At 50.2% G+C, this 20,384-nt stretch overlaps 1 protein-coding gene across 17 annotated transcripts in view; it reads right to left on the reverse strand.

Annotated features, from left to right (window-relative positions):
- The window catches only part of RALGPS1 (Ral GEF with PH domain and SH3 binding motif 1), a 302,601-nt gene that overhangs the window by 198,545 nt on the left and 83,672 nt on the right, over nucleotides 1-20,384 (reverse strand). For 16 of the 17 annotated variants that reach the window (XM_042245687.1, XM_042245689.1, XM_042245692.2 and 13 more), the window contains one exon: nucleotides 3,146-3,229. In XM_042245687.1, coding sequence (XP_042101621.1) covers nucleotides 3,146-3,229 — 84 coding nt within the window. Of the gene's footprint in view, nucleotides 1-3,145; nucleotides 3,230-19,308; nucleotides 19,366-20,384 lie in introns of all 17 variants that reach the window. The other variant, XM_042245695.2, reaches the window with a different exon arrangement.

Raw genomic sequence — 20,384 nt, forward strand, 5'->3', positions numbered from 1 at the left:
CCACATTCTTCATCTTCAGGACACAATTCCCACCCTACCGCCAGCACTTGGGCCCAAAGCTAACCTTCCTTTCAGCCTGTAGTTCCCATGACACTACTGCTGCTACTGCTGCTGCTAAGTCACTTCAGTCATGTCTGACTCTGTGCGACCCCATAGACGGCAGCCCACCAGGCTCCCCTGTCCCTGGGATTCTCCAGGCAAGAATACTGGAGTGGGTCGCCATTTCCTTCTCCGATGCATGAAAGTGAAAAGTCAAAGTGAAGTCACTCAGTCGTGTTCGACTCTTCGTGACCCTATGGACTGCAGCCCACCAGGCTCCTCTGTTGGTGGGATTTTCCAGGCAAGAGTGCTGGAGTGGGGTGCCACTGCCTTCTCCGCTCATGACGCTACCACCTGTTTTAGAGCTAATTCTATTAGTTTACTGTGTGTCAGGTGCTGAGCTAAACCTTTTACATCCATGATTCTCATCTGATCTTCAAAAACCACTTGAAATGATTCTTCCTATTTCATATAGGATGAGGAAGGTCAGAGGCTGAAAGACAAGCCAAGATCATACCGGTAACAGGTCGCACAGCTAAGATGCACACTCAGGTCTGCTGGATTCCATGCAACCACAGCTTCTCAGACTGCTGTCCTCTAAAGTATTCATGCAAAAACTCGGGGGCTTTGAAGGGCCAGCAGAAAATCCAGTCACTTAACTTAAATGCACTCACTTAAATGCAAATGTATACATGTGTCTATTTGTCTAAGGGCAGGTTCATAGGTGATACATCAGATTCTCAACAACAACAAAAAAACCCATGATTCAAAAAGGGTTGAGAACTTCTGGCTTTACGATGAACTCCCTGGGGCCAAGGCACAGGCCTGGCCCATAACAGACCCCTGGGGAACTCAGCCCAGCCCTTCCGTCCCAGCCATTCCATAAACAAATGCTAAGGGACGCAGGCCCCATGGAGGAGTAGCCACGTCCTCCAGGACTGACCAGAGCACTGGCTCTGGTTTGGCCACAGGGAGCCTCAGATTCCCCAGCAACCTCCTTCCACTCAGCTAATCTTTCTTCTTTCCCACCCTGGCCAAAAAACGCTTGGATGCCTACTAGACACAGACACTGTGCTAAGAGCTCTACCTAGATCATCTCATTTAATGTTTGGAACAACTGTGCAAAGTGAGTACTGCCATGATTTTCATTCGCAGATAAGGAAACAGGCTCAGAGAGGTACGTGACCTGCTCGCCTTTAGCTGGAGTCTGATGAGCAGCCTGGTTGACACATATGAAAGTCGGCCAGGAGGGGATGGATACCAATCAGTTCATCTCAGGAAAAGCAGCTCTGGTGGCTGACAGCCAGGCCGTGGGCCAGTTTTCAAGCCAGAGCTGGTACCAGGGCTTCGTCTAGGAACTGCTCTCTAAGTGGCTCACAGGCCGGCAGGAAGACCATCTCTCAGAGCATCCTGTTTGGGAAAAGGCAGCTTTACTTCTGGCTTGCTTCACCCGCTTGGTCCGAGCTGGACACGAAACAACTGTTCGCAGAACAAGCCGCGCTGCCCTTTGCCAAGCTGACCTGGCCTCCGCGTGCAAAGCAGATTACATCAGAGCCCCCAGTGGCCCTCCTCCCGGAGCGCTGTGGCTGATCAGAGGTGGGACTCGGCTGGCTCCCAAATAGTTTTGCTAAGGAAACTATGAATCCCCTGATAGTGTGTACACATCTGGTTGTTTTTAAAAGACTAAGCTCAGTTGAAAAGGAAAAGATTTTGAAAATAAAGAGTAAAAAAAAAACAAAACACAAAAGGCTTCAGAATTTCTCTTTTCAAAACAAACGATGTACAGTCCCTACCGCAGATGTAGCTAGGCCTTCCGTAGTTCCTACTGTATCTCATAAAACAATGGTAACGCGAACTCCAGCCCTGATCAGCTGACTACAAGCTGGTGCCTCTCTGAGGGCTCCCGCTGTGCTTGGGGAGGTAGCCAGCTGAGGCTGGAGAGGCTGAATAATGGTGATGCATAGCACCCGGCATTTCCGAGAGGGATGGCCCAGCTGGAGGGAAGGCCCAAAGGGAACCCAGGCCCAACACTCCGGGCTCCAGTCACGTATGCTGTGCAACCTCTAGGCCACTGTCCTCATTTGAAACCAGAGAAACAGAACAAAGAGAAAAGGCTGTCAACAGCCCCATTTGGAGGTTTGGTCTATTCAAGGAGGTCTTGCAGGGTACTTTCTACCAAAGATCATGTTCTGGCAGGTCTGTCTGAGCAATCAGAAGCCCGCCACCCTCCCAATCCCCCGGCTCAGTTGGTCCAAGTCCTTGATAACATTCCTTTAGGTGGGGATGCAGCTTCATACCTGGAGCAAAGGTTCTGAGTAAGCCTCTCTGGTCTGCAGTAGTAGCATGGGTGGGGCCAGTGACCAGGTCATCAGGAATTCAAAGAAATTGAATTCAAGGAGCATTTATTGAGCACCTCATTCTTTCACGCTACACATACTTACTGAATACAGCTGACACTCGGTAAGGTGGTAGGGGAAACAGAGATGAACAAGACAAACACAGTTCCTGCCCTCATGGAGCCCGCAGACTGGCCAGGAAGATGGAGTCTAAAGAGCTACACAAAGTGCGGCCAGGCGGGGAAAGGGCCACACGGAGACGCAGAGGCGCAGTGAGGGGACACATGACAGGCAGCCCTGACACCGGCTGGGATTCACGGAAGACTCCTGGAGAGGGCGACATTCTGGCTGAGATCAGGTTAGGAGCTGAACAGGGAGAACAGCACGGATGGGGGCCTCATGGGACTGAGACGTGATGAAGCAGGAAAGAGGAGGGAGGCCAGGAAGGCCGAAGCCCACAGAGTAGAGGGGAGGCCAGAAGCCAGACCCACCATGCAGGACCTTGCAGGGCACATTAAGGATGCCTGGAGAACCTTAGCTTCAGTGGAACTGAAAGCCACCGAAATGATTTAGATACAGAAAAGATGTGTTCAATTCCATCTGTTGTGTGAAAAAGGACTGTGATGGCACAAGCATGGATGAAGGTGGGGGGTTCAGGAAGAGGGGTTTGGACTGGGGCCAGTGCCTGGGAGTGAAGCCTGGAGGGGCTCCCAGCCTACGGGGGACAACAGATTACTATCTGCACACGCACGTGCATGGGGTGTTCTTACCTGGTTAAACCTCCGGGTAAAGGCCACGACGTTGGGGGCGAGACTATGTTTCTCCTTCTTACTCCATCCACAGCTGGCTAGTTCCTAGGAAGCACAGAGTCAATTTCAAACAGTGATTCCAATGAGGATGCAAATACAGACGGGCATCTACCTGGAAGGTGGGCCCAGAGGTGGGGAAGGGCTGAACCTTGGCCATCTGTGCCCTCCCAGGGTGGGGAAGAATCTCCTCCTCCTCTAGAGAAAGGGGCTGGGTCCACAGGTAGAGGGGCATCCTGGGACCCCCCCAGAGGCGAGGGTGAGAAGCAGGTTACTTATCTCTACAACCTCAGCCACATCTCTCGGGACTTCTGTGCTCAAATTATTCTCAACCCCACAAGGCCACTCTGCCAGCTCCCTGGGACTAGAAGTCCCTTCTTAATGCAGACTGTCTGACAGAGGGTATACTGTTATAATAAGCAGGATTCACCATCCCCTCCCAGGGCTAACTTAAAATCTGGCTGAAGATTCTCATTGGCCCAGGGACATCCTCCATTCCTGGAATCAGGGAACATTCCAGGCCAAGCCCATTGCTATCAGAGAAGCTTTTGGATGACCTTGGATTCTTTCCTGAAGCTGGCCTCTCCTCTCTCTCACACAAGCAAAGGGGGGCAGGAGGAGAGGTGCCCTTAATATCTTTTTCAGGAGCCTTGTCTCTTTTTTCCTAGCAGGTTTAGCATTATAATTTGAAGAATCAAATGACCTAAATATTACCTATCAGTGAGGCTGGTACCAAGAACCCCCCCTATGTGTGGGCAGGGGACAGGAAGCCTCACTTTTTACCTCACAGAATTTTCACCATATCAGTTTTAATAAAGAAGAAGAGGGCTCAGCACTACTCATCCTCCTGAATGAATGCTCTGAAAATCACTCAGTCGTGTCCAACTCTGCAACCCCATGGACTATACAGTCCATGGAATTCTCCAGGCCAGAATACTGGATTGGGTAGCCATTCACCATTCTCTTCTGCAGGGGATCTTTCCAACCCAGGAATCTAACCGGAATCTCTTGCATTGCAGGTGGATTCTTTGTCAGCTGAGCCACCAGGGAAGCCTAAGAACACTGCAGTGGGTAACCTATCCCTTCTCCAACAGCTCTTCCCAACCCAGAGATCAAACCCAGGTCTCCTGCATTACAGGAGGATTCTTTACCAGCTGAGCTACCAGAGAAGTCCATTAATTTGGTAGCCATTCCCTTCTCCAGGGAATGTTCCCAACCCAGGGATCGAACCCAGGTCTCCCGCATGGCAGGCAGATTCTTTACCAGTTGAGCAACCAGGGAAACCCAAGAATACTGGAGTAGCCTATCCCTTCTCCAGCGGATCTTCCCGACCTGCATTGCAGGCGGATTCTTTGCCAGCTGAGCGACTAGGGAAGCCTTGGCTCCCCTTCTGCCCCCCTTCTTTTCTCAAGTAGACATGAGTCTGAGCTGCAGAGTTTACCTCTGTTTACCATGATTCTCCTTGTTCTGAAATGTCTATCTGGGTTTCTTTCCAAATGTATACTACTGAGCCCTCCCACGACCCCACTTTAGAACACATGTTTCCATCAGTCTGCAGATGTGCATCACTGCCCTTTTGAAGTATAATTGTGAAGGCAAGGGCTTCTTTCCCAGGTGGACCCTAAAGCCAGCTCTGAAATGTATGGACTATAATCTGATAGAAAAGAGAATTTGTAAAACTGATATTCAAGGACTGATTGTTGCCCAATTGCTGGTGACAGTTCCCCCCTTTGTTTTTTCCTGAATTCTTTAATAAACAGCGGAAGTTATATACATTTCCATAGGAGGGGGGCTGCACATCGCATGTTTGTAAGTGCTCATTTAATTCAGTGCTTGGGTTTTATTTTTGCACCGTAAGTAACATAGGAAGGCATTCTCGAAGGGAGCAGTGTGGACCTAGCAGACAGACCGAGGTCAGAGTCTGCCCTCCACATATCAGCTGCATTCTGAGAAGAACCTCAATTTTCTCATCTTGAAATGGGTATGATGATATATTTACCCACGAAGCTCTTGAGAATAGGTAAGGGAGATTAAAGCATACACGGGGCACCTGGTATGTAGCAATTACTTGATAAAGGTCACCCTCCTCTTCCCAGGGTCAGCCACGTGCTGTCAGACATGACTTTAACTCCAAACACTCCCTTCTTTATTCCACATGTGCTCTCACTGCTGTCTTGAATTACTAACACAAATCTATCATTATTTCTCTTTCATTTTGCTGATGTCATGCAGGCAGGAACCAAAGCAGGAACTTAATACATCTGCCCCAAATTTGCTTGATTTGAACATTCCTGGGCTTCCCTGGTGGCTCAGATGGTAAATCGTCTGCCTGCAATGCGGGAGACCTGGGTTCCATCCCTGGATCGGGAAGATCCTCTGGAGAAGGAAATGGCAACCCATCCCAGTACTCTTGCCTGGAAAATCTCATGGAGCCTGGTAGGCTACAGTCCATGGGGTCGCAAAGAGTCGGACACGACTGGGTGACTTCACTTCCTTCACTTCCTTAAGAACTTGATTTAAAACCTGAATGCAGGGACTTCCCTGGTGGTCCTGTGGCTAAGACGCTGCACTCCCAATGCAGGGGGCCTGAGTTCAATCCCTCCCTGGTTAGGGAACTAGATCCCACATGCCACAACTAAGATCCAGTGTGGCCAAATAAATAAATAATTTTAAAAATAAAAATAAATAAAAACTATGTGCAGTTCTTAAACCCTTTCATGCTACAAGACAAGTCATATTCAAAATTAAAAGCTCAACACAGCAAAACACTATGTTTGAGAGATCCCTTGATAAAAGAGAGTCCTTTCTTTGTTCGGAATCCAAACCCTGTCAGTTTTTTCCTTGGGGACCGCTTTCCTGGCACCAGTTTCATCGAGACGGAGGAAGAAGAGAGGATGCTGAAGCTAACTCTACAGAACTGTGGTGGAGACCAAGAGAGACAAAGCCCGACAAAGGAGGGGACACGCAGGGCGCAGGCCTGGCTCACAGCGGATTCATCTGGGGGATGCACAGGGCATGAGCCTTCCTCACTGCTGAAACCTCCCAAAACCGGTACAGAGAGATTTATCAAGATGTCAAATGAAATAAGACCATTCTAACTGCACTAAAACAAGTCCTGGGCCCAGCCTCTTTGGCACTATTCCTCTTCTGTGTTTGGCCTTATTGGAATACAAGAGATTCCATCTGTGTGAAGCGGGTTTGGAAAATGTGAAGTAATAGAGCAACACTCCTCCAGTCACTAATGCCTTAAAAAGGTCTACGCTACGGAACCAATTTGAGCATAATTAAGTTAAAATTGACCAGAGGAGACGGGGCTGGTTCTGGAAGGGAGACGAGGGGCTGGGCTGAAGCTGGTAAGGCCCTTGTAGCCTGCATGCTGGAGAGCCAGGCTGCTGCACCCGGGCTGCATGGGGCCTGATCTTGCCCAGGCTGCCACTGGTTCTGAGCTCTCTGCCGAGGTCCACTGGACATGAAAGGACAGGAAGAACCCGGTCAGTCCTCGCCAGCTTCCTGTAGCACCTCTCCTCCACCATGCGGCTGTTTCCCTGGGTCTATCAGGGAGAAACTTTCTGCCACTAAATAAGCTGCCTCCTCTCCCTTCCTCGGGCTTCAGTGGAAGGCAGGTCCCATCTTCTGGGCTCTGGCTCCCTTGCCCTCCCTGCTTGGAGCTCTTGCTCTGATGCCTTTTCTGGTACCTGTATCTTTAAACCTCTTCCTCTCCAGTTTCTTTCCTGCTAGCAATTTAAGAAGCTTAAACATAAGCCTCTCTGGCAAATAATAATAATGGTGATGACATATCACCTTGGCAGTAATAACCAAGGCCATCTTTTCCAGACCTCCGGTTCCTCCAGCTCCCACTCACTCTCTTTCTTCCCTTTTCAGGCCCATCTCTTGAAAGCCTTCCTGGCCACCTCTTTCTTGGTCCCCTGGCGGGGGAACCCCTCTGTTTTCCACTCTCTGTCCTCGCCCCCTAGCTCTGCATTCTTCTGGTTGTCTTCTCACCTCTTGTGCCAGCCCCCCCCCCAATTCCGAGTGGTTTTTCAGTTGCTTTATTCTTTTCTGACACATGTCCCCCAAGTGGTGAAAGTGTTAGTTACTCAGTCATGGGGTTGACTCTGTGATCCCATGAACTGTAGCACAGCAGACTCCTCTGTCCATGGAATTCTCCAGGCAAGAATACTGGAGTGAGTTGCCATTTCCTTCTCCAGGGGATCTTCCCAACTCAGGGATTGAACCCAGGCTTCCTGTATTGCAGGCAGATTCTTTACCATCTGAGTCACCAGGGCTTCCCATGTTTCCCAAGCCCCACCTAAACCTGTCCAAGGGCACCTTCCAGGAAGGTGTCTGCATCCCTTCCAGGAAGATCACACTTCCCCATGGCTTCCAGCACACTCCAGTGTCCAGCCCAAGTTTCTCTTCTGACTCCAGACCAGTAGAGTCAGCCACCTCCTGGCCACACCTTCCTTGGCTTCCCACAGACACCCTAAAATCAGAAGGCCCAGAACCAAAAGAGTGTCTGATCAGCTGCCTTAAATAAAGAACACCTAAAGACATGAGAATCATTTAGACGTTCAGTCAAACAAAGGACAATGTTTATAACAAACTGTCCATGGAAAAAAATCCCTAGCCAGTGTAAAAACAATTTTGTCTTAATATCCCCATCTGTAAGCATTCCCGGGTGAGAACAAGAGTCAACACTGGTCTCCGCTCACCCTGGAAGCTTCTCTGGCCGCCAGCTTTGTGCTTAGGGTTTTAGGAGTCAGATGCCCTGAGGTGGCCTGAGAAAGGCCTGACCAGACTGTGTCTGGGGTCAGTGAGGTAAGGGCCTGGAAGAGGCGATCTGGGGAAGGGGACAAAATTCTTCCAGAAGACCCCCACAGGATCTAAGCCACTGAGCCACAGGCAGCCACACAAGGCCCTTCCACGCATGAGCTAATTCTATCTACAGTCTTCTCCAAATTACATTCCTAAAGCATGCCCACATGGAAAATGTACCACCTCAAGGGAAGGTCACTAAATCTGACCTCAGGGACCACCACCAGGCGGCAGCAGCCAGTGACACCACATTACCATCTTGCTCAATGGCAATCTTTTCCCCTTCTTCCTCTCCCCATATTTCTCCCCATCCCTCCCATCCTGCCCTCTGGAACAATCTTCAGAAGAGCCGGCGGGACAGTCACACACTAGTCAAAGGAGTTTTAGAAACATCACAGGGAGTGGGTGAGCCACTGAGGTAACTGGGGGGAGACAGCACCAGTTTGTGGGTTGGTTCAGTTCAGTTCAGTCACTCAGTCGTGTCCAACTCTTTGCAACCCCATGAATCGCAGCATGCCAGGCCTCCCTGTTCATCACCAACTCCCGGAGTTCACTCAGACTCACGTCCATCGAGTCCCTGATGCCATCCAGCCATCTCATCCTTGGTCGTCCCCTTCTCCTCCTGCCCCCAATCCCTCCCAGCATCAGAGTCTTTTCCAATGAGTCAACTCTTCGCATGAGGTGGCCAAAGTACTGGAGTTTCAGTTTTAGCATCATTCCTTCCAAAGAAATCCCAGGGCAGATCTCCTTCAGAATGGACTGGTTGGATCTCCTTGCAGTCCAAGGGACTCGCAAGAGTCTTCTCCAACACCACAGTTCAAAAGCATCAATTCTTCGGTGCTCAGCCTTCTTCACAGTCCAACTCTCACATCCATACATGACCACAGGAAAAACCATAGCCTTGGTAGTGGAGGTCTAAGGAACAAGGCATTTCAGAGCTCTCATACCTCACTGCTGGGAATGCAAAATGGTAGAGCCATTTGGGAGGGCCATTTGGCAGTTTCTTTTTAAAAAAAAAAAAATCATCTTTTTTTTTTTTTGGCTGTGCCAAGTCTTAGTTAGAGCATGCAGGATCTTGAGTTTCAGCATGCAAACTCTTCATTGCAAGATGTGAGATCTAGTTCCCTGACCAGAGATGGAACCCAGGCCCCCTGCATTAGGGGCACAGAGTCTTACTCACTGATCCATCAGGGAAGTTCCTGGAAGTTTCTTTTTCATTTTAAGCATACATTTAGCAAGTGACCCAGCAATCTCACTAAAGCAAACATCTGTCCACACACAAAAGAAACATGTTCATGTTTATCTCAATTTCCTCAAACTGAAAACAACCCAGATTTCCATCAGTTGGTGAAGGGGGAAACAAATTGTGATCCACTGTTATAATCAGCCACTACTCAGCAATAAAATGTATCACCCACTGAAACGGACATCAGCACAGAAGGATGTCAAAGACTATGCTGAGTGAAAGGAGCTGAACAGAAAAGTGTTACAGGAGTCCTCTTTTACGGCATTCTGAGAAAGGTGGTGACTACAGGGCCAGAAACTAGATCACCGACTGCCGGGGGCACGGGGAACGGGGCGCAGAGAAGCTTTGAGGGGCGAGGCGAGTTCTCACCCTGGATCCTGGTGGTTCCGTGAGACAACGGTCGTCCTGCCTACTGCATCCACAATTTCACTTTCTGCAGTTTCAGTTACCTGCAGATCCGAACATATTAAACGGAAAATCCCAGAGATAAACAATTCACGCGTTTTAAATCATGCACCGTTTTGAAGGGTGATGACATCTCATGCCCTCCAGCTCTGCTCGGTTCAGGACATGAATCATCCTTTGGTCCACCGTGTCCTGCCCGTTCATTAGTCACTGAGTAGCAGGCTCAGTTATTAGACTGATTGTCATGGTGTTGCAGGGTTTGTGTTCAAGTAACCCTTATACTTAATAATGGCCCAGGGATCTTCCTGTTGGTCCAGTGGTTAAGACTCTGAGCTTGCACTTTGATCCCTAGCCAGGAAACTTAGATGCATGCCACGCGGTGCAACCAAAAAAGGAAAAGAAAATAATAATAATAATAATAATAATGGCCCCAAAGCACAGGAGAAGTGATGCTGGCAATTGGGATACACGAAAAAAGAAGCTGTAAAGTGCTTTTCTTCTTTAAATGAAAAGGTGAAAGCTCTTGACTTAATAAGGACAGAAAAAAAAAAACCACCAAGGTTGCTAAGATCTACAGTAAGAACACATCTTCTAGCTGTGGAATTGTGAAGGAGAAAGAAGAAATTCATGCTAGTTTTGCTGACACCCTTCAAACTACAAAAGACAGAGCCGCAGTGCACGTCGAGTGCTCAGCTAAGACGGAAAAGACATTAAATCTATATACACGATTTTGAGAGACGCCACATTCACCTCACTTTTCGTGCAGCATCTTGCTATAATTGTTCTATTTATCATTGGTTATTGCTGTTAATCTCCTACTGCGCCTAATTTATAAATTAACCTTTATCATAGTACATATGTAGCATAGGAAAAAAACATAGTCCGTGCGACCTTTGAACAACACAAGTTTGAACTGCACAGGTCTACTTTTACACAGATTTTTTCAATAAATCATAGAGTAGCACATGATCTGCAGCTGGCTGAATCTTCAGATTCAGAATCTTGGATATGGAGGAACTAGGTACTAGGTGCTCAGTTGCTCAGTCGCATTCAACTCTTTGCAACCCCATGGACTGTAGTCTGCCAGGCTCCTCGGCCCATGGAATTTTCCAGGCAAGAATACTGGAGTGGGTAGCCATTTCCTTCTCCAGGGGATCGTCCCGACTCAGGGATCAAACCCGAGTCTCCTGCATTGGCAGGCAGATTCTTTACCACTGAGCCACCTGGAAAGCTCTTAACTAGTATATGTACATTTAAATTGTATGGATTTAAAATGTTTACATATTATATATTTTAATAGTTGTACACATTTAAATACTTTATTTTTTCTCCAATGTTAGACAATGGATGGATAAAAAGAAAAGAGAATCTATGGGTCCTTGATGTGAGGCATATTCTCTCCTGAATGGCGCTGGGTCGTTAGAAAATGAATCGCAACACTGGCATGCCACCTGGCTTGGGCCCAGATGACATCTGCACGTCCACACTTACATAGCCATAAAAAAGGATGCTGCCTGTTGGTTTGCAACTTTTAAAGTCAGCCTAAGGAAGGACTGAAGGACTTGGTGCAGCTGCAAGATGTCAGAATGTTAATTTAATTCACTTGACGACGTAAACATATAGCTGACAGAAGTGGTCAGTGGAGGCGACAAGGAGAAGCACAGGAAGTGGGCAGTGAACGGACACTGTGTAAAGCTGATGAAACAAGACAGAGGTTTCAGCGCACCAAGTAAAGTTCCAAAAATAACCAGGGAAAGAGAATCCTCTGGGGAGAGGACCGGGGTAAAAGATCAAAGCCTTGCTTTATAAGCTCGAATATCAAGAAATGATGACTTTGAAACAAACTTTAATAGGTGACATGTTACAATATTACACACTGTAAACTTTCTAAAATAAAATTTTAACAGTTGAGTAAACACTCAAATTACAAAAATTTTATAAACTCATAACCTGCTGATAACCTGTCGGGGTCAACATCTATGACATAAATGTGTCAACATAAACAACAGATAGTTTTCACATGACCTGTACCTTCTGAAGGAGTGTGCCTATCAAATCACAACCAATCTGGACCTTCAGGAAGCATGTCTGTCCTACAGGAAACGGTAGAGCTTTACCCAAAGGAGTAAGAGGAGAAGAGCTGCTAACTGGGGCAGCGGGAAAGTTCCATCAATGGGGCTCCTGCCTTGCTGCCTTAAATCCTCACTGGGACAAAATCAGCTGCGATGAAAAATGGAAGGAAGAGAAAAGGGGAGGAGGAAAGGCCAAAGGAGGCAAGGACGGAAGAGGGGAAGGAAAGGAGAAGAGAAAGGGAGGGATGAGGGAAGAGGGGAGGGAAGCAGGGGGGCGGGGGAGCCAGCTGAGCAGCAGGCCCCGCGCTGGAAGCAGCTCTAGGACCAAAGCTGAGGCCTCGAGGAGTTTAGCGTGCGGCTGGTGGGGGAGACAGACATGGACCCAAATCGCCGCAACTCAAGACAACTAAGGGCGATGGCACTTTCCTGCTTTGTTTCTGAAGGCTGAAGCCCTAAAAGCCTTTCCTAGAATGGACTCTTCTGAGTGATGTCAGCAGACAGAGAGAGGCATCTTTAGCTCTTTCTTGGGAGAAGGAGCGGGAGAAGAGGGAGAAAGAAGGGGAAGGAGGGTGACAAGAAAGGGTGAAGAGGGAAGAGAGAGGGAGAGACAGCAGTGACTGACGGTCTATGAGACGCATCTGCGTTCATCTGATATCAGAGCTACAGGACTAGCGATGGGCCAAACAGAACAGCAAAGGACTGAACAAACACGCTCTCGCTCTCTACGTTCCACGGGAGGGAGGAGAGACGAGAAATCTGCGGTAAGTCAGATGATGATAAATCCTTTGAAAAAAATGTTAACCAGGGTGAAGGAATGGGATACTGGAGCAGATGCCTCGGGACGCCTGGCCGGTAAACCAGCCGGAGTGGAGACCGTGAACGAGGTGGGCAGCAAGCTCCGGAGGAGCCGGGAGAGGGTTCCGGGCTGAGAGTTCCAGGAAGGAAGCGCGCGTGGGAAGACCCTGGAAGCTCCGACAGCGCACGGTGGGCACTGAGGCTGGAGCTGCTGGAGCCTGGGGAGATGGGAGGAGACGGGCTGTGAAGGAAGGGGGTGGAGGCTTAGAGGGCAGTAGAGACTGGCGTTGACTCTGAGGGGGACGGAAGGGCCCAAGCAGAGCAGCCCCAAGCCTCACGTGGCGCGCAGGGTGGGTTTTACCCACGAGGTGGCGACGCAGTGAACCCAGCCTCCCCGTCAGGGGCCCCTCTGCTGTGCTACAGTCTAGCCTCATACACTGGCAACGTCCTTTTCTCGTGTGAGAGCAAGCCACTTACACCTGCTGGAGGGCTGTGTGTGGAGAAAAGGAGGAGGCTGGCCGGGGAGGAAGGCACTCGAGGGCCTCTGCAGGGCCCAGAAGCCCTGGCCAGACAGACCACAGAGAGGGAAAGAGTTGCCGGGGACAAACGGGTGCCTTCTGCGGAACCGGGTGCGTGTTCAGGGTAGGGGTCACTGACTGAATAGAAGGAATCCGCTTTTTCAGCTTCTATGCATTTCGATAGAGCCACGCGTTCACAGTCGCTACTGTTTCGTCAAGTCCTCAGACTACCGTCTGCTGAGCAAACATGTAGACTGAGGGTCGGGAAGATGATGCAAAGCTTTCCAGCCCCAGGGCTCTGCGGCTCGGCACAATCGGAACCAGCTGTCCAGGCAGGGCAGCAGCCAAGTGCAGCCCTGTGGACCGCCTCCAGTCCATGTGACGGGGAAAGGGCCCCGTGAGCAGAGCGCGGAGAGCCGCCCACAGCGCAGCCGCCCGGATCCTGGGCCAGTCACGAGGACCACGGGGCCACACGTTCACTTCCCACTCTCACCCTGGGGACTGCGCTCAACCCCTTTTCTCCATAGTCTTGGGAAATATTTTTTCCAAATAACATCATTCAGATGTTCTCTTTTTAAAAAGAATACACTTTGGTGGTTTTTTTTTTTTTTTTTTTTTTTTTTGATCAGGGACCTAGCACGTGTTCACTACAGAAAACTTAAACAACACAGAAAGCCCAGAGAAGAGACCTTAAGTCACCCATCAGCCTAACACCCAGAGAACCCAGAATTTACATTCGGTTAATAGTAATGGCAGAAACAACAAGAGCCAGCTTCACTGAACGCTTACTAAGGGTCAGGCACCACGCCAAGTGTTTTACGTACACGTGTCCATTGTTACTGAATTCTCACAACAACCCTGCAGATGGATACTATGACTGCCCCATTTTACAGATGGAAGAAACGAAAGTTTAGTCAGAGGAGTTAAGCAGTTTGCTGAGATCCACTTATGTGGTCGATGTGAGCGCCAAGATTCAAACCCGAGTCTGCAGGTCTCAGGAGCCTGACCTTCCTGGCATCAGAGGGCATCTGTCTCCAGAACAGGGACCCTGCCCACTCCCAGGGCAGGAGGAGGAGGAGGGCTGCACACAGGCACACACACTCACCCTCTCAATGACATTCACACTGTAGGTGTGGTTCCGTCCTTCCTACCGCACCATTACAGACATGTTCTCATGTCTGCCCACTCTCCTTTCATAGGATTCCTCATACACACATGACATCTCCTAAAAGCAATTCATCACATCTGTGTCCTTTTGTTTTCCCAGCTCCAGGAGGACATTTTAGTCTGTCATTTAATTCTCCTTCGGTTTTCTGCAAGAGCTGGTCTGCTGCTCACTGTTTCCACTGCAATTTAAATCTGGTAATCACGTTCACCACTGCCCCCGCCCCCACGCCCCTGCCGCCCCCATGCCCCCGCCGCCCCCACACAATTCAACCCTTCTTCATCTGGATCTCTGCAAACTGCAGTTGTCCACGACACTACCAGGAACACAAGATGAAATTTCTGGGAGTACCTGCTTCACCGGGAGGGCAGGCTCTGACCTAGCTCTCGCACTGCCTTCTATTTTTTGGCCAACCCAAACTTTTCTATGTCTGGTGAGTATGCTAAACACCACGTCGGAAACTGGAAAAGTGAACTCAGAAGTTCCAGGGCCATGTGATTTTACCAGTGGGTCTGATCAGACTTCATCATTAGATGTTTAAGTAACACCTAATTCTTATGCTAAATAATTTATTCCAGAGCACAAAAGGTGATGAAAAGAGGCACCAAACCCAAACACCAATCAGAACAAGCGGGAAAAAAAAAAATCACGCAACATGGCCTGGTGGGTTTGTCTGAAAAAACGTAAGGCACTTGCCTGGTGGTAGAGTGAACAGGAATCCGCCTGCCAATGCAGGGGACACAGGTTCCAACTCTGGTCGGGGAAGATTCCACGTGCCTCGGAACAAATAAGCCCATGAGCCAGCCACAACTCCTGAAGCCCGTGCCCTAGAGCCTGTGCTCCAGTACGAGAAGCCCCCACTCGCCACAACTAGAGAAAGCCCATATGCAGCAACGAAGACCCGGAGCAGCCAAATAAATACACAATTTTTAAATGTAAGGATAAGCTATATATTATGAAAACTATTAACATAATAATAGCATATAAATAAATCAGAGAAGGAAAAGGGTCACTTTCCTCTCAGGTACTGAAAAGTAACTAGCAAAATGCAACATTTGTTTGGGGTTTTTAAAAAGAAAAATAGAACTGAGAAGCTCAGTAATATCGATCTCAAACCAAGAGCCGTCAATATGTAACATAACAAGAGGAGAACTGCAGCAGCGGTCCCCAGCCTCTTCGGAACTGGGGACCAGCTTCATGGAAGATGGCTTTTCCACAGCCTCAGTGGAGAGAGGATTTGGGGACAATTCAAGCACATGACATTCACTGGGCGCTTTATTTCTACTATTATTACATCAGCTCCACCTCGGATCAACGGGCATGAGATCACAGAGGCTGGGGACCCCTACACACAGGAATCTGAATTACAGGTACAAACGACAGGTGGGTGCAGTCTTTCTCAACAAGGTTCCTCATCTGAACTGCACAACACAGAAAACGATGTGAGTGACTTTCTTAATTCTCCTAAGCTAGCACACTTGCATACACAGCGGACCTTCAGGAACAAGGCTTAATTCTCTCATGGACCCCTGGTTGAAAAAGAGCCTATACCCCAGTGCTGGCCAACAGCAATATAATGCAAGCCATGTGTTTTAAATTTTTTAATAGCCGTGTTTAAAGAAGAAGAAAAAAGGTGAAATTACTTTCAACTGTTTTATTTAACTCAACATATCAAAATATTATCTTTTCAACCTGTAACCAATGTAAAATATATAAAATTGTGCATGAGATAGTTCACATTCTTTTGTACTAAGTCTCTGAAATCTGGTCTGCTTTCCACACTTACAGAACACCTCAGTTTGGACCAGCCACGTGTCAAGTGTCCAATAGCCACTTGTGGCCAGCATCTCGGACAACAGAGCTCTAGCCAAGATACAAAGGCAAGACCCTGAAATACGAGAAAGAATTACCGAACTGGAGAGGTCAGGCAGGACAGCCGAAGATAAACCCAGAAGCCCCATCAGCAGGGCTGGGGCCGGTGGGGAGCCAAGGCAGTCAGTCGAGGATCAGGGAGGAAGGTTAGCCTGGGGAGAGCAGGAAGACAGACCAGGAGAGGCACCCACTCATGACTGATCTGAAGTAGTGGGTTCCTTGTGACCCTGCTGCTGAAGCTCTGTCCCCACCTCCACTCCCCTGCCCCCACAAAGGGAGGTGAGCTTGTCACTGCACTAACAGATGAGGGCAATCAAGCAGATGGAAAGAAATACGTTCAAAAAAGATGGAGAAAGACATGCGCCATTCACATTGTGATTTCACGTTTTCACGGGGACTTCCTACGCCAGGAATCCTGGGTTCTGATATCAGCTGTGCCCTGAGCGCCCTCTGAGACTTTGGGCCAGTCCTTCCCAGTAAGGGGGCCCAGCGTCCCGTCTATAAAACACAGTGGCCCTCCATGGTCCTTAAGGTCCTCCCAGCTCTCCCATTCTACGAGCCTGCGAGAAGCAGAGGTCACACGTGTAGCTTAATACAAAAACACGATTAAGTAATAGCTGGCCCTGGAGCCCACGTGACGGCGGCAGTTTTCTTCCCCAGTGTTTTGAGAGGCGCGGAGAGGCTGAGCCTGAGACAGTCAGGAAGGGGCGGGGGCTCTGGGGCACGCGCTGCTCCTAAGGGATGGGGTGGACTCGACAGCCCAGGGAGGCGGAGGAAGGTGGGGGCAGACGAACAGAGAAAACACAACTGAGGTTCCTGAAAGAGGGCCAGGAAGGGAAAAGAGCAGAGGGGAGAACGGAGGAGGACGGAGGAGAGGAGAGGAATGGAGGAGAGGGGAGGAAGAAGGAAAGAAAAGGGGAGAAAAGAGAGAAGAAAGAAATGCATCCAAAGGTGTTCGAGGTTGAATCCAGTGGACTGGGGTCAGGGAGGGGAGAGGGCGCCCTGGCGGAGCAGGGCAGGGAGGGAGGGGTGTGGGGAGCCCCGAAGGGGCAGCCTGCTGTCCAGGGCGTGGGAGAGGAGCTCGGGGAGAGAAGCGGCGGCCGCTCACGTGGCGCGTCCCACCGGCTCTCGGTGTCCCCAACTACAGAGGCCTCTGAAGGTCCGCACATCAGGAGCAGACACGACCGGCTGGTCAGATGCCAAAGAAGCAGCACTGGCCACCCTACACCAGGGACCCGTTCGGGGAGGCTGAGACCCACACCGTGTGCCCCTCAGCACACCAGCCAGGAGGAGGGCACAGTAGGAGGACAGGGAGACAGCCGACCACCAGCCCCACGGCTCCTGCTCCTTCTGCGAGGCGAGCAGACAAACCAGTCCTGTCCCCGCGCTGAGAATAACAATACGATGAGACTAAAATGATAGCAGCAACAGCTAACAGCTTACTGCAGGCCAGGCAAGGCTAAACACTACTGAACTGAACTGAATCTGTTAACAATGGCATCTACCAGGAAGGGCTATGATTTTGCCCCCAGTTTACACACAAGTAAAATTGAGATTCAGGAAGAATAGTTCACTTGCTTAAGGTCCCACAGCAAACAAATGACAAAAATGGGATTCAAACTCAGGTTTGTGTGACGCTAAAACCTAATCTCTTAACCACTATTCTTTCAGCCCGGTCAAGCATTATTGCCAAGGTTTTTCACCAACATCTTGAATAACACTGTGCCTGCCAGGTGGATGGCACTGTAGGGGTTAAGAGTGAACAAAAGGGTGAAGGAAGAGAGCCACAAGGCACTGCGTGTTTCCCGCACCTCAGGCGCTAAACAGTGTGCCTGCGGCTACTTTATTGTGCGAGTCTCAAAGCCAGACCATGAAGTAGGTTTCACTATTCCAGTTTTATGGATGACAAAACTGAGGCTCACAGAGATGAAGTCAGGCATGCAAGTTTATCCAGGTGATAAATGGCAGACACCACAGCCTGGGCTTTTAATACAGAAAGGCCTCAGAGGTGGGTTTGAGGTATGAGGTAAGCTGAAGAAAGCTGAGCGCCGAAGAATTGATGCTTTTGAACTGTGGTGTTGGAGAATACTCTTGAGAATCCCTTGGACAGCAAAGAGATCCAACCAGTCCATTCTGAAGGAGATCAGCCCTGGGATTTCTTTGGAGGGAATGATGCTGAAGCTGAAACTCCAGTACTCTGGCCACCTCATGCGAAGAGCTGACTCATTGGAAAAGACTCTGATGCTGGGAGGGATTGGGGGCAGGAGGAGAAGGGGATGACCGAGGATGAGATGGCTGGATGGCATCACGGACTCGATGGACGTGAGTCTGAGTGAACTCTGGGAGTTGGTGATGGACAGGGAGGCCTGGTGTGCTGCAGTCCATGGGGTCGCAAAGAGTCGGACACGACTGAGCGACTGAACTGAACTGAACTGAACTGAACCAGACAAGGGGCCTAGGAGTGGACGACTTCACTCAGAAAAGGCTGACCTCACCAAGGGGTGGGGGTGGAGAGGCAGCTGTAGAGAACGCAAGGCGAGAGGTTGCACAGGGGCTCCAGGCTGTCCCACCCTAAGGACATCCCCTGACCCCAGCACCGTGCATCAGGCCTGACTTCTGCTGGAGCTGCAGGAGGGGGCCACACGGTGTCTCCAGTCATCAAAGTCACCGCTTCATTCAGTGTAGCACACTGAGTCTCCTCTGCCACCTCCCAGGAACTCGCTTTTTGATAGCACCGTATAGTCCCCGCACAGAGCAGGATTTCTGGAAACAACGAGAGACTCCCGATAGACCCCAGTGGTGGTTCCGCAGCTGGACCCACCACAGGAGTGAGGCGGGTTTGACGTGGGAACGGTCTGACGGCGACCAGAGACGGCCAGTGAGTGGGGACCGGGAGGAACGGCTTTCAGAGAAGCTGTTTCCTCTCCTGAGAAGCTGAAACAAGAACCGCCTTTCACACGTTTGATCTATACGAGGATACTTGCTGGAATTAGAAGTGTGAGGAAGCCTTTCGCACTCTGGAGCCAACAGCCTCTGAGGTGTGAAACCACCTTTTGTAGGACGGGGAGTAAGGCCATGGCTTCCTTTGATCCCCGCCTCAGGCCTGGCCACCCCTCAACCCTTGTCTGCAGCCCCATCTCACCAGGAACACTAACCTGGTAGTCTCCACCAGGGCCTCCCCTGTCTGTGCCAGGCTCTGTGCGAGGCTTGGGGGCTTGGAGGGTGGACGCAGCACTTACCTCCTGCACTTGCCAATGGAGCAGACTGGTATTCATTCAGAACATGCTGCTAAGTGCCTGCGGACAAGTGCAGGGTGAGCCAAGGAAGTAACGGGGGGCTTCACAGACAAGGAGAGGGGGCCTGGTACTGAGCCAGGGCACTGGGACAGGAGGGCATGGAGGGCAGCCTGTCGGGCAGTGAACAGTCAGTGCCCGGGCCTGGTGGTGGATCCAAGGGCCTGCAAGGCAGCGGGGGCAGGGGGAGCAGACAGTGGGTGGGGTGGGCTGGACAGGAAGGGATAAACCAGGTCTCATGGGGCCTGTAGACTTGGGAAACCAGTGGACATCTTGAAGACACTCGGGGAGGTGGTTAGAGATTTAAAAACTGCAGGGTGGGTGACAGAGCAGGATGGGGCAGAAGGGGGTATGGAGATGTCCCCGAGGAGTAGGTGAGAAGGAGGCAAGAGGGCAGCCTACCTAGGAGGTGACTCTGGGGACTGAGAGAGGTGGAAGGAGGGGGGACAGGGCTCAGGGACTGCCTAGGAGCAGAGAACATGAGAGAGAGGAGTCACCGATGACTTCTTGAAAGAAGCACAGCTCTGCCTACAGAACCAAGTCCTAAGAGCCCTGGGCATGGTGTCTGAGGCTCCACGATGGGACCACCCCATTCTCTAGTCTAATTTTGCATGGGCGCCCTTCCCCTCTCCTTTGCTCTGGCCGACCAAATCTGCTCACTGGCCCCTGTACATGGCCATGTTCTTCCCAATCACCTTACCAGGTCCAAGCTGCTCCCTCCACCTGAAACGCCCTCTCTTCTGGTCCTCTGTCCAGACCACAGCCATCTCTCCAGGCCGTGAGCAAGCAAGACCCTCTGGGGGTGCCGTGTCTGTGCCCCGGCTACACACATTAGCCCCCCGCCCAGATGGTGCTCAGTCTGTTCTCGTTAGTGTGGCCCTTGAGTCCCTTTGACTGCAAGAAGATCCAACCAGTCAATCCTAAAGGAAATCAGTTCTGAATATTCTTTGGAAGGACTGATGTTGAAGCTGACACTCCAATACTTTGGCCACCTGATGCAAAGAACTGACTTATTGGAAAAG

The sequence above is a fragment of the Ovis aries genome, chromosome 3, assembly GCF_016772045.2.
Source record: "Ovis aries strain OAR_USU_Benz2616 breed Rambouillet chromosome 3, ARS-UI_Ramb_v3.0, whole genome shotgun sequence".
NCBI lineage: Eukaryota > Metazoa > Chordata > Mammalia > Artiodactyla > Bovidae > Ovis > Ovis aries.